We start from the raw sequence: 13,898 nt of genomic DNA on the forward strand, positions 1-13,898 counted from the left end.
TCTTTTTGTTAAAATACTATATTGGCTGATGCAGGGTGAAACTCGCGGAGATCAGAATCTGTTGCTAGATGGACTGCATCTCCGTACTTGGGTTTTTAGTAATGGCGTCACTTGTCCTTCCATGGTGTTGCCTGACAATGGCTTGCTCCCACCCCCAGAACCACAGGGGATCTTTATCTCCTCTTTCTGGTGGCTTCTTCAATAAGGGGACATAGAAGCCACTCAGAGATAGATGTATCCTGTCTCTTTGAGAAGCTTTGTGACCTTAGCCATCAACCCTAAAAGGCAAATGCCAACTAGTATGCAGAACAGCTTTAGGAAGGCATCCATCCCAATGTGTTTGCTCAACCAACAGTTATTTGAATCCCTACCATTTGCCAGGCACTGTCCTGCGTGCTGTGGTTAAAAGGATGAATAAGAAGGTGTGATTCTTGCTGTCCTAGAAACTTATCTGAGTCCTTGACCCATCAGAACCACTCAGGGAACCAGTGGCAGCCAAGCAGAAACTTAATAATATAGGAGCACCATCCCAGTGAAATGCTCTTTTGGCAGGAATTTTGTTCAATAAAATCGTGAAGGTGTAAAACAATCATGAAGGTGGCAAGCATTTTAGAGGGATTGCTGCTAAAAGCATTTCATAATTCACATCATCCAAAGTACCCATTGGCATAGTTTTGGGCAAAGGTAACAGAAAGGTACCTAGTGTACCTAAAAAACTGTGGATCTAACAATGCCCCCAGTACAAGAGGGGTACAGAGAGATTTTGAAGGGTAGGGAGGTGCTGATGCTACTCTGAGGGCTGCTCCCTTTCCTTGCCTCTCAAACCTCTGTGGGGCATATGCCTCAGCAAGCCCTGGGACCCATGGATTCCCCCTGTTCTATGTGTGTCACAGATGCTGAAGGCCTGATGAAGCACATGCGAGAGTGTTGGGTCTACTCGCAGTAAATGGCTGGCAGCAGGTGTGAGCTGGGGCAACACCCTTGGGGTAGCTGAGGGACAAGGCAAGGATATGCCAACGCTATTGTCGTGGGAGGGTCACTCCCAATAGCGTGTGCTGTAAAACGTGATGATGACTTACTAGGGCATTAGGGATGGAGATGGGACTTGCTTTGCCAAGCAAAGCTAGCAAGCCTCACCCTCTCCATGGCAAAATTAAGAGCCATCTCTTTGCTCAGGCTCATTCTTCTTCTATTCCACCTTTATCCCCAAAGGGTGAGACTGCCCTTTGTGTTACTTGGTCTTCTCTTTTCTCAGCCCCTGCTTGGTCAGAGGTGGCATTATCGAGTGGAGACAGATAGGTCTGCTTTGGCGTGAATAGAGGAAAGTGCCATCCAGTGTCCCGATTGCTCTGTAAGAGCAGAGACCCAACTAAGATTGGAAGAGTCAGGCCAAGGGGGGACTAGCTTGTTTAAAAATGGCCAGAGGCCTCCTGGTCTGAAGTAACATGCAGAGGGGTGAGGGTGTTGGAGAGAGACACAGAAACGACCAAGGCAATTTTTGAGAGTTGGGCTGCTGTGGGATTGCTTACTTAAGAAAGCTGTACAATTGTAACTCTAGGAAGGAAGGAAGGAAAGGAGGAGAGAGAAGGAAAACAAAATGGTGGTGAAAATACCTACAATGCTGAGTCATCATGAAAATTAAATGAGAAACTAAAGGTAAGGTAAGCAAGTATACCAGTTAGGAGTCTTTGGTTGTAGGCAGCAGAAATAGATTTTTGCTAATTTAAGCAGAAAAGCTTTTTTTTTTCTTTTTTTTTTTTTAAGGTCAAAGCACCTCACAGAATCCAAGGGAAAGCTGAAAGATCCCAGAAAGGACAGATAAGGGTCAGAGAAGCAGAGCCTCTGGGATTTTCGGAAGCAAAACCTCAGGAGAAGTCTTTACAGGGCTTTGCTTTCAGAATGAATCATTCAAGATTTGAATTTGGAGCAGAAAGCACTGATTGGCCTAGCTTGGGCAGGGAAACTTGATTATGGGTCCCAAGACTATATCTAATTGAGGAGTGATGGTTGTCAGAGGGAGGGTGCCTTCTGGGAAAGCAAAAACGACTAACATCTCCCACATTGAGGTTCTCAAAAAAAATTTTTTTTCTTTTAAAGACTTGAGCTGAGGTTCCATGTAGGCTTGTTGTTGTAGTTAGCTGCTTTAGAGTTGGCCCGTGACTCATGGTGACCCTATGCACAATGGATCATTGCGATCCATGGGTTTTCATTGGCTCATTTTTGAAAGTAGATTGCCAGGCCTTTCCTCTTAGTCTCTCTTAGTCTGGAAGCTCTGCTGAAACCTGGTCAGCACCATAGCAAAAGGCAAACCACCACTGGGTGGTGGCTGCACATGAGATACATTGGCCAGTAATCAAACCCGAGTTGTGGTCTGGTCAGGATGTCCCAGTATTCTCTGTTGTGGCTGCCAGTTGTCTGTCCTCTGACCTTAGGGCTCTGTTTAACAGAGTCTCTATTGCTGCACTGTTGGGATCAATTTGCTCAGCCTTCTGCCCCCATTTAGAGAAACAGCCTGCCTTCTCCAGACTAGCTCTATTGACAGCTGGGTAAGATGATAACTTTATTTTCTTCCTCACTGGGAGGGAGAATGCTTTTCTTTCCTTTGTGAATAGCAAAGTACTAGATGTGCCAGTAGGTAGGAAGTTATCTTATCACCCCACCCTCCTTGATTTTTTTCATTTGTTTTAACAGGAAGTAGTTAACACAAGGGTTTGGGATTGAGGGTGCAATACACACTCTCAACTGTATTGTTTTCATTTTTGTCCTCTTTACCTGGACAGTTCTCTTGCAAACTTGAAACATGCTAGTAGATTGGAGGTGGCAGCATCAGCCAATGAGCTAACAGGCTGGCCGTTACCTAACTGTTAAACTACTACGTTTACCATGCATAGGGCGTCCAAGCAAAGCACGCTCCTGCAACCAGTACAATGGTCAACAAATAGGTATTGAAAGCCCCATGAGTGTTGGGTCCTGAGCCAGGTCCCACAGTGGGCTGGAAAGATGAGCCAACAAAGGCCAGGGTTAGCCTTCGTTTACCCTCAATGATCTCCCCCATGTATACGGCAGTTCCTTTGGGACAGGCTCTCTGTAAAGAAGGGGTGTAACAGAGGAAGTGGGAAGGTGGGAATTAGATTAGCCTTCTTCCTTTTCAGCTGTGGGGTCATGAGCCTCAAGGGAAAAACTGGATAACAGTGACCCTAAGGACCTGACCCAAGTCAGGGAAAGTTGCCTTAAGATGAAGCAGCCAAAAAAAGCATGAGCAGGTGATATAGAATGTAAAGCCCAGAAACTTCTTAAATTTCAGCTTGTGTGAGTCATGGGATGGGAGTTATGCAGATAATGGTTCAAGTTCAACCTAGGAGGAAAAACATGAACTTTTAGTACTGACCACTCTGCGGTTTTGGTTGTTGGGTCTCTAACCACCCCCACTTGCTTTCTTCGTGATAAAATGCTGCTGAACTCCCTTGACAAGTACTTCTTAAAATTCATTCCCATCTTGTCAGCAGCTACCAATGGGTGGGAGACTTTGCGGGGAGGTTGGAAGAGGAAAGCATGATTAGAAGGCTCAGCAAAAAGACAAAAGAGATTCTAGCATATGTATTTGATATAAATATTATAGTTTTACAGAGACATCTAGATCAATATATGCCACATTTCATCTACCTCCTTGACAGAGTGAGCACAATGTATTCAGGGAAAGCTGTATAGGATTTTCAATTTACTCTGTATGATTTATTGTGACAGGAGAGCTATGGTTTTTTAAGTTCTTTATACTTGTTCCAGTAAAAATGGATATACTATCTTTAAAAATAAACAGCCCAGAGCTGTACATTTTACATTGTCTTCCGGGAGTGAGGCACTGCTCAAGAGAGATCTAAGACCTCCCCACCCTTGTGGGACCTGGTTGCAGTCAGATTGGCTTCAGTTCTTGCTCTTTAGCTTTTTTAGGGGAGTGGGGGTAGTGAAGAAAGTAAACAGGGAAATCAAGGAGCTGTTGCAGTTGTCTAGACAAAATGAAATGATGCCTTGAACTTGGATAGTGGCAGAGAGCTGGAGCACTCTGGAAGGATTCATCAGTGTCGGGTGGGAGCTTGGTCGGTCACCACAGCCCAATCAGTCTGGGCCCCTTCATTTTATAGTAACTGTCTCCAAGTCACACAGAACTGGAACCTTCGTCTCCTGATTTCCAGCCAGGGTCCTCTCCACGGCGCTAGCTGCTCTCTCTGTTTGGGAGACATCAAACCGAAGGGTAGCTCTGCCCTTCCTCTGGCATTCACCTTGCACTGAATCACTAGACCTCAGTTTCTGCACCAAATAATGCAGGTACTAGACTAAATATCTCCATGGGCTGATCTGATGCTAAGGTAAATGTGAGAATGGGGAAGGGAGCCCATCATTGTCACAGTTCCTATTTTCAAAGGCCACTGGGTCTGAGAACCACTATCTGAATTCTTTCTGTGGTGTGTAGATTTTAGTTTTTATTGAGCATAAACCAGGGCTTTGAACCAGTTCTTCTCAGTTCAGGCATGGCCGTGGAAGCAAAACTGGGATAGACCCGAATTTTTACAATTTGGGTTAACTGGAATGGGAAAAATTGCAGATTGAAGCCCTGCTAGAAACCTAATCTCCCTCTTAGAAAACAAAGGCAGCGTATGTGTTGCATAGCAATCAAATCTCTTGCCCTTCAGATTTGGGGCATGTGTGAATGTGTGTCACTCTCCACAGTCTAGCCAATAATCCAGTCTCATGCAGCAGGCTCCTGAAAGGGCTCACTGGCCTCTTCCGAGTCTCCCATTTCAGGGCTTTGACCTATAATTTTTCCTGTTCCAGTTATCGTTCGGGTTCACACAAATTGTAAAAATGCAGAACTGTTCCAGTTGGTCTTGGTTGGCCATGATTGAACTGGTTTGAACCAGTTCGAAGCCCTGAGCTAAACTCAGCCTCAGTGGATCTCTGGATGTCTGTTCAGTGTCACACAAGAGTCACAAACAGCCTAGTCTGGCTGCTGTCCTTCCTGTATATTTTCTGTCCCCCTCTCTCGTGCCTCCCGCCGTAGGTCAGTTACACTAAGTTGTTCGTTCTGAACGGCACCAGTGGCGTTGAGCTCTGACACTGAAGTTCCAACTCTCCCTGGGCATTCAGGCTTTCCTGGCTGTCACCAAGAGCAGGTTAGAAAGATTGAGAAAAATGCGCTGGATGTGATTTTGGAGGTGGAGATGATAAATAACAGGAGAAGCGCACCAATGCATTTAGTGAGGACATGCCCAGGAAATATGCAATTGGAGGTTTTCTGGTGCACCCTGATAGAGTTCATGATACCAAAAAAACCAAACCCATTGCCATTGAGTCAATTCTGCCTCATAGTGACCCTATAGGACAGAGTAGAACTGCCGCATAGGATTTCAAAAGCTGTAATCTTTATGGAAGCAGACCACCACATCTTTCTCCTACAGAGCAGCTAGTGGGTTTGAACCACCAACCTTTCAGTTAGCAACTGAGCGCTTAACCACAGCACCACCAGGGCTTCTTAGAGTTCATAATAGACGAGCATTATTTTTCTTCTGGTTAAGTCATACTCAGCCATGTTTGCTCCACGACCCTCCAGTGTTACCAGTACCCGTTGCTGTCAAGTTGACACTGACTTGTGGTGCCCTCATGTGTGTCAGAGTAGAACTGTGCTCCATAGGGTTTTCAATGGCTGATTTTTCAGAAATAGATCATCTGGCCTTTTTTCTGAGGCACCTCTGGTGGACTCCAGCCTCCAACTTTTCAGTTAGAAGCCAAGCACTTTAACTGTTGGTAACATTCATTCAGTCTAGTCCATGTTTATGGACCCCTGACCCAGCACCAGACACCGCCAGCTTACACTGGATGAGTAAGTCATTACTGGCTTTAGCTTCTTTCCAGAAAAAGCCATCTGCTGCTGTTTCGGCATTTAAGATGTTTTCTCATTCATGTGAGATGTATCTTTTTTATTTTTATTTTTTAACCCAGTCCTACGAGGTATTTGGATATGTCTAGGAGGTATCCATAACTGTGCCCCTTATGTGCTTTATTTTATGTATGAATATATATGCAGCACACACAAAAACATACATACATTTGTCTACAGAAACACCTATACATGTACACCCATATATTCATATGTGCTTACCTCTACATATGTAAGCATACCTATCTACCTACGTGTTTTAGTCATCTAGTGCTGCTGTAACAGACATACCATAAGTGGATGGCTTTAACAAAGAGAAATTTATTCTCTCACAGTCTAGGAGCTGAGAAGTCCAAATTCTGGGTGCCAGCTCCAGGGGAAGGCTTTCTCTCTGTCAACTGGGGTCCTTGTCATCCATCTTCTCTGCTCAGGGGCTTCACAGCACAGGGACCCCTGAGATATATCTTTTAATCTAAGCTATTAACATTAACTTGTATTACCTTTGCCCAAGATTTATTCACAGAGCTAAACAAAGCTTTAAGAAACAAAGTCTATCAGATCAGAAGTGGCTACTGATTTAACTTTGTTGGTCATCTACACAAACCATGTGGCCAGGCCCTATAGAAATCAGTTGTTAAGATTTCCGGTGGCCTGAAAGAGTTAAAATCAGAGCCATAGATGGCAACAGTTTAGCTACCTTCATAGTTAACCGAGATAGTCTCCGTTGTTAATGGATCATTGGAATCTGTGGTATCCTTTGGATCCCTGAGGCTGGTGGGGAAGTCCTGTGCTGGACATAGTATGCAGTAGTGTCTAAAATGGTCATGCAGCACTTTTCAGCCCCTTGGCTTACCACAAATTGTGAGGCATAAGTTAAAAACTTTGATTAGAGTTCTTTACCAGCGGAACTCCTGATTTCTGCCCGTCACTCACTCATTGCTGTCTTGAGCCCTCTAGCCTGAGTGACTAGGTGTAGCCAGAATCTAGTGATACTGCAATATTGTGATACTTTAGGTCAGGTTCATCATCATCCACCCCAGCCCCTAAACTAAGCCTCTTCCTGGGCCCATTGAGGGCCCCTCCAACACCCCCTCCACCATGTGTCCAGAAGGACGTCCCATCGGCCCAGCCCTGCCCTGTCATGAAGGCACAGAAGCTGAAGTCCTCAAGCCTGTGTACTTGCTGTGTCCCTGGACAGTGCAAACATTTGGCTGCTAACCAAAAGCTTGGCAGTTTGAATCCACCCAGAAACACTTCCAGAAAAAGGCTTGATGAGCTATTTCCAAAAAATCAGCCACTGAAAAAACCCTATGGAGCACAGTTCTACTCTGACACATATGGGGTCCCCATGAGTTGGAATCGACTCAATGGCACTTTTTTTTTTTTTTTTAATATTCTTTCCCCTCCACTACCCTCATCTTAGTGAGAATTGGGGTCGGAGACCTGGATGGCATCTTGGACACGCGACTTTCACTTGGCTGTGGGATGTTGGGCATGTGACTCAAGGAAATTGAGGTTCAGAGAGGTTGTCTGAAAAGATGCAGATAAGAAGACAGGGTTGTTTGAAATTTAGGTGAGATCATATAGGCCATAGAGCACTTTATATCTGTTAGATGGTGATTTACAGATGTCGAATAGATTCCACCAGTTAATAATGCTTACAATGGGCCAGACCCTTTACGAGGCCCTTCCCATGCATCTATTTAAACAAAGAGATAGCTATTTACTATTTAAATAATCTATTTAAATAAATCTACTTAAATAAATCCTCAGCAAACCTCATGAATCAGGTACTTCTCCAGCCCTTCCAAGGCTCTGACATTTTAGTTATAAAATGTAGAATTTGAGACCTTGCCCAAGACCGTTCAGTTATTTAGCGTCTGAGATGAGTTTGAATCCTTAACACAGGACTATCAAAATATGAATATCAGACGGTAGATCTGTGGGTGTCATGGAACCCAACAGAGATACTTTGGATGGGGATCTTTCTGGCGTTCCTCTGACCATGTAGTGTTAATAGTCATCACTTTCTTTCTAAGGATGGCGCAGCCTGCTCTCAATCTTAGAATATTTTCAATAAGTAAAGATACAGTAAATTCCATTTCTTTTCTCTCCACAATAACATCTCTTCCAAAAACACTTCCACTGGAATTTTTAAAAGTCCTGAAAATGTTTGGGGGAAGTAACTTTTCCCCTCTCCCCATCCACCCCTGGTGCTCCTGTGGGGCCCCTGTCCCCAGACACTGGCTGGCAGAAGCAGATCTAATCAGATGCTGAGTTAGAGAGGCGGCTTCTCCCCAGCCATCAATTCTAACTGCATTCCAACATTTTCAATATGTGGGCTCCTTGGTCACTTTCACTCTGTGGAAAACAAAATGGAGGGAAATGATTATTGGCACAAAAGGGGGAAGCCGTAAATCTTCAGATCAGATATAGGACGGATTGGAACAATATGAGTTCTCCAAGGTTGCCATGATAATGTCCCTAATAACTCTCCTTGGGCAAAAAGGCAATCTGCTTTCAATCAATCTCGCTTTTTCTGAGCAAAAATACCAATTATGTTGAAGGAAGATTTCTTTTTTCTTCCTTTTTGATAAAGACTGTTCTCCACCCCAGAAATCATGCTGTAGCTAAAAGATATATTTTCAATTGTCTAGAATAGTATTGGAAGCTAGCACCAAATGAGAAAAGTCAGTCCTTTTTTTTTTTTTTTTTCCTTTCTCCCCTTTCTTGCCAGCATTTGTCTACTTCTTAAGAGAAGTAAAAGCTAATTAAAGGCTTAAGGGATAATATTGATTGCATTGGAATATATTTTATATGTACGCAGCACATTTTCAGCTAAGAGAACCCTGACTCTTTCTGAGGCTGAATAAATCAGCTGGCTGAGCCTTTGATTCAGGGTGAGAGGGGCTCATCTCCTTTCCTTCCACTTCACACACGTCTCTCCCAGGGATGAATGATTTCGGAAGAGGAGGGAGTGCTGGCAGACATTCATTCGCTTCTTTGCATACAGGATAGAAAGGATGAATGTTCAGGCATTTCCCTGGACCTCTCATTGATTCGAGTCCAGCTTTGAATAATCACCAGGCTTACTCTGGCACAGAACTTTGAACTTTGCAATGCCTAGTGCAATACCAAGAGACTGGCGGAGTGCTCTTAACCCTCAGTTTCCTCATCCATTGAATGTGGGGATAAGTAACTTGCCCAGGATCACACACGTCCTTGGTGGCAGAAAATCAGATCTGGCTGCCTTTCACAGCCAGGTACAAGGAAGTACCCCAACCACATATGTGTCCTGTGGGGGTACCCCTTAGCTGCATCCATATTGACCTTGTTCTTAATCTTGCAAGTTTGTGGGCAGGAAGCATTAGAACTGTGCTGAGCAGCTCATTGCCATGTGTGGGCAGTCGGGTCAGGAGGAGCTTCCTGTTTCTCAGCCACTTTCTGAGCACACTGAGCAAATTCAGAATCAGAAATCTTACTCAGAACATGGAAAGTCATTTGCAGTCCATTTTGTCCAGAAAAATGCACACCCCCGCAAGAAACATTTTAATATTTGACTTGATAAAAATGTATATAATCTGTGTGTTCAATTTACATTGTATATTCTGACAGGCAGTGTGTTTCACAGCCATCCAGTGAGAAGGGAGTTAGTCATGTGGGTTTCGGGCATAAAATTTGGATAGGCGGCCAGAGGACCCTCCCTGAACCTTGGAGGTTCAGGCTAAAGAGCAAAGGGATGGTGCTGATACGTCTCTTCTGAAGTAACCCGCTGACATGCTCCCTCCCCATGGTGGCCTCCGCTTGCCCAGTAGCTAACTGCACCACCGTAACAATAACAGTCCGTAATGGCGATATTATTAACTGCACCGTGCATGTTATTGATTTCCTCTTTGTTCTGCATCATTATCCTTTCACCAATGAGTTTACTGCATTATTCGCACACACTTAGTCAAGCACCAAATTACAACGAAAGGGCAGGCTCTTGTAATGGCGCCTAATGGAACATTGCGTAAGTGATCATCACTGCCTCTTATTATGAGGTGTCTCCAGCCAATGAGCACCCTGCCTGCTTGGAAGGTGCACAGGGCAGTTAGGAAGTGCAGGAGACCTGGATTCTAAATGTTACCCAGCAAATTACCGTGCTTCATGTTCGCCATCTGCCCAAGCCTCAAAGCCCGGCCAGGGATTCCGCCCCAGTCACTGTCAGCCTGAGTGGGCTGGAGAACACCTGGGCTGAGCCCCTTGATATAGTCTCTTCACAAGAAGCCAGCAAGTTTCACCTCTGTGTTCAGTCCCCACTTTGGTCTTGGGGCTAACTCTTGTACCAAAGTGGTTACTTGGAATCATGTAGCAAGTATAAGTGGGCACAGTAGCAGCCCAGGGAAAAAGCCAGGAGTCCTAAAACATTGGAGGGACAGCTACAGTTCTGGAAGAGGGTCTCATGTCGTCAGGGACAGCCACCATTTCCAGAGATAGAAGTCCAAACCACCCTCGAACAAGACCATCAATCTAGCCTCATCCCTTCCTGGATTCTCCCCATCTTGGGATAAATTCCTTCGGCTCTCTTTGAAATCCCAGGCCCCTGAAGGAAGAAGCCCTCTGGGGATGCACAGCCTGTAGGCATGATCTCCATTCCATAGGCGTCCCATCCGCATTTAGCCCTGAGTAATGCGTACTTACTGTAAAGTGTTACATGCCCCCATTGTCAGAGGAGTTATGGTGGAAAAATGCAAAATTCCTTTTTACTGCTTATGGCCAGCAAAGCCTATAACGTGTCAAGCCGCACATTAGCCAGCCTGATAAAAGTCCCTTTCTTACACACAAAGTCATCATTTCAGCAAGATTTGTTATCTCATTACCTGATAAGCTGTATGTCATAAACCAAGACTCATACAGTAAATCTCCTGGGAGGACGCTTTGTGGGCAGAAAGGGAGAGATATGAATCTGTAAGGGGCTTGATAATGCAGCATTTAAGCGCAAGCATAATGTCACTTATTGTTAAATGCATAAAACCACTTGGCCAAATGGTTGAGCTTTTAATAGGATTTTGTACAGCATCAGGTGAGAAGCCACATGCCTTTTCTGTCTAGGTGTCTCTAAGCACCTGCTAGCCCTGCTGCTTTGCCTCACAGCCCTCCGGGGACGGGAGCTGGGTTTTATGGAGGCCGCGGGAGGTGATGGATGTTTCCCCTGCAGCTGCTGCGCATCCTCTGTCTTGTCAGGGGGTGGGGTGCTGGGGCGTCTCTGGGCCTGGCAGATCTAACTGGCCTCTCCCATGCAGGCACATTGTGGTCTGTGGACACATCACTCTGGAGAGTGTTTCCAACTTCCTGAAGGACTTTCTGCACAAGGACCGGGACGATGTCAATGTGGAGATTGTCTTTCTTCACAAGTAAGAGGCCCCTGGTGTTTGTAAGCCCTTGACCTAACCATGCACCCTGCAGGGGACTCCATGAATGTCTGTAGGAGGAGGGTGATGGTGTCAGCTTTAGGAGACAGATCAGAATTGAATAAGCCATCCTCTCTGCTGGCATCATTGGAGAAGAAAATCCAGAAGCAATGGAAAGGAAAGCAATCGCTAACTAAACAGGAGAGCAGAGCGTGCCTCTGGGGAGGCAGTTCTGGGACCAAGTCTGCATTCCTCTCTGGAAGAAATAACAGTGAGGTTCATTGTTGGTCATACACGTCATTATTGTCCCCTCAGCAACCTGGGTCTGTGTGATCGAGGTGTATTTTGCAGCATCTGGAAGTGAGATGATTAGCTGTGTGGTGTGGACAGTTTGGGGCTGCAGGAGTGAGATGCTGACCAAGCCAGACGCACGTAGAAGAGGGAGCTGAGTATGAAGTTATAACAGCAACAACTGCCATTTCTAGAGGCCTCCAGCGTGGGGCGCTCTGCCTGTCACTGTACATGCTGTCTCTCGTTTCAACAGCAAAAGGAGCAAAAGTATATGCTCTGGACTCAGATCACTAGATCTGAATCCTGTCTCGACTGAACAGGTACCTAGCCTCCCTGACACTCAGCTTCCACATCCATAAAATGGGGAGATACTGATGGTTGCTACCTCATTGGGCTGTGTGAGAATGAAGTGAAGCAATCCGTGTAAAGTGTGCAGTCAGGCACACAGTAAGTGTTCAATAAATGTTAGCTATTATCATAAAAGATAAAACATACTAGGCGACACAAGCAATTTAAGAGGTAAATCTTAACTTCATTTTATAGATAAGGAAAGCAAGATGTCACCCCTCCACTTGAGGTTCTTAGGGTTTTTAGCTTTGCCAGTAAATGGTAGTTTGCGACAGGAATGGAGAGAATTTGTGGACTCAGCCATCTTGGTCTGGGCAACACTGTCTTCTTTTAGGGAGATGGGCATATCAATGAGCCAATCCTGGCCCCATGTCACAAAGGGCTAGGACAAAGTTCACGTGGTGGTGGTGGAGTTGGCTTGATCTGGTGTTAACTGCCCAGGGCTCAGTCCTGCTCAGGGGTGCACTGAGATGTTAGTGACTTCGATACAGGCTCTCTGTTCTTTACATCCCCTTTCTTCTGGCCTATGTTCACGGAATGCCCCGGGGTTAGGTGCTGCCCAAACATCTGACTTGCCACCATGTTTGAGAACTAGGGTTTTCCTTCTCGGCACTGACTTCTCCAAACTCTGGAAAGACAGGCCAGGCTATGGTAGCATGGGAGCAGTGCCCACGGGCCCAGTTCAGTACTTCGTCACTGACTATCAGCTGTGGGGCCGTTCTCCATAGAACATTTTGGAAAGTTTAAGAGAAGTGTAGTATATAGGTTCTGCCCTCACATGGGTCAGGGAATTCAAGATGAGCACATTTGCAACAATTACAGGACAACATAAGATCCTCTATTAGCCAGTGAATGCTGAAGTCAGTTTAATTAGGATTGGGGCATCAGTATCAGGGAGAGATGGGTGCTGCCTAGATACCAGGGCAGACTTGTGAAAGAGGTGGGCCTTGTAATGGACCCTGGAAGACTGGCCGGATTTGTATGGGCAGCTGCTTTTCTCTCCCCAACTGCTTCCTTCTGAATAAACAAGCTGGCTGCTCATGATTCCATTGCTGCGATTCGCCTTTGTGTCCCCAGTATCTGTCAGTGTCAGACTTGTAGTAGATGTCCCTGTTAATTAGCCTCTCGAAGCTTTAGGTTAATAACATGCCTTGCTCTAGTGTCGTTTGGAGGTTTAAATGAGTGAATACTTGCCAAGTGCTTAGAGCAGTGTCAGCCACATAGTAAACCCTCGAAAATGTTAACATATTATAACTACTAAATACGTAATAAATGTTAGGCAAGTGTTGACTTAGCACTTGGCACATTTAAAAAAAAAAATGCCATTGAGTCGATTCTGACTCAGAGACTCTAGAGGACAGAGTAGAACTGCCCTATAGGGCTTCCAAGGCTGTAATCTTTATGGAAGCACACTGCCACACCTATCTCCCTTGGGGCAGCTGGTGGGTTCGCCGATCTTTCGGTTAGCAGCCAAGGACTGTAACCACTATGCCATCAGGGCTCCTACTTGGCACTTAGTAGGTTCTAATTGGAGCCCTGGTGGTACGGTGGTTAAGCATTCGGCTACTAACCAAAAGGTCAGCAGTTTGAATCCACCAACCACTCCTCGGAAACCCTATGGGGCAGTTCTACTCTGTCCTATAGGGTCGCTGTTAGTCGGAATCGACTTGACGGGACTGGGTTTGGGTTTTAGGTCCTAGTTAAATATAGATTCCCAGTGCCTAGCACAGTCATGTGTAGAGAATAGGCATTTTTCATCTCTGCAGATTTCATAAATGAACAGATAGGCCAGTTTTTTAACACGAGTCCTCCAGTGGAAAACACATGAAGTCATACAACTCAGTGTGCACAGTGTACCAGATGCGTGGAGTGACTCTGCCCAAGAGCAGCACAGAGGAAGAGAGTCCTGTCTGTGGCTTCTCACAGGTGACATT

At 45.4% G+C, this 13,898-nt stretch overlaps 1 protein-coding gene across 29 annotated transcripts in view; it reads left to right on the forward strand.

The window, feature by feature from the left end:
* KCNMA1 (potassium calcium-activated channel subfamily M alpha 1) overlaps positions 1-13,898 on the forward strand; it is a 915,613-nt gene that overhangs the window by 613,702 nt on the left and 288,013 nt on the right. For all 29 annotated transcript variants that reach the window (XM_023737654.1, XM_023737655.1, XM_004383187.1 and 26 more), the window contains one exon: positions 11,218-11,328. In XM_023737654.1, the coding sequence (XP_023593422.1) occupies positions 11,218-11,328 (111 nt within the window). The remainder of the gene's footprint in view (positions 1-11,217; positions 11,329-13,898) is intronic.

Source organism: Trichechus manatus, unplaced genomic scaffold, assembly GCF_000243295.1.
Source record: "Trichechus manatus latirostris isolate Lorelei unplaced genomic scaffold, TriManLat1.0 scaffold00106, whole genome shotgun sequence".
In the NCBI taxonomy this organism is placed as follows: Eukaryota; Metazoa; Chordata; class Mammalia; order Sirenia; family Trichechidae; genus Trichechus; species Trichechus manatus.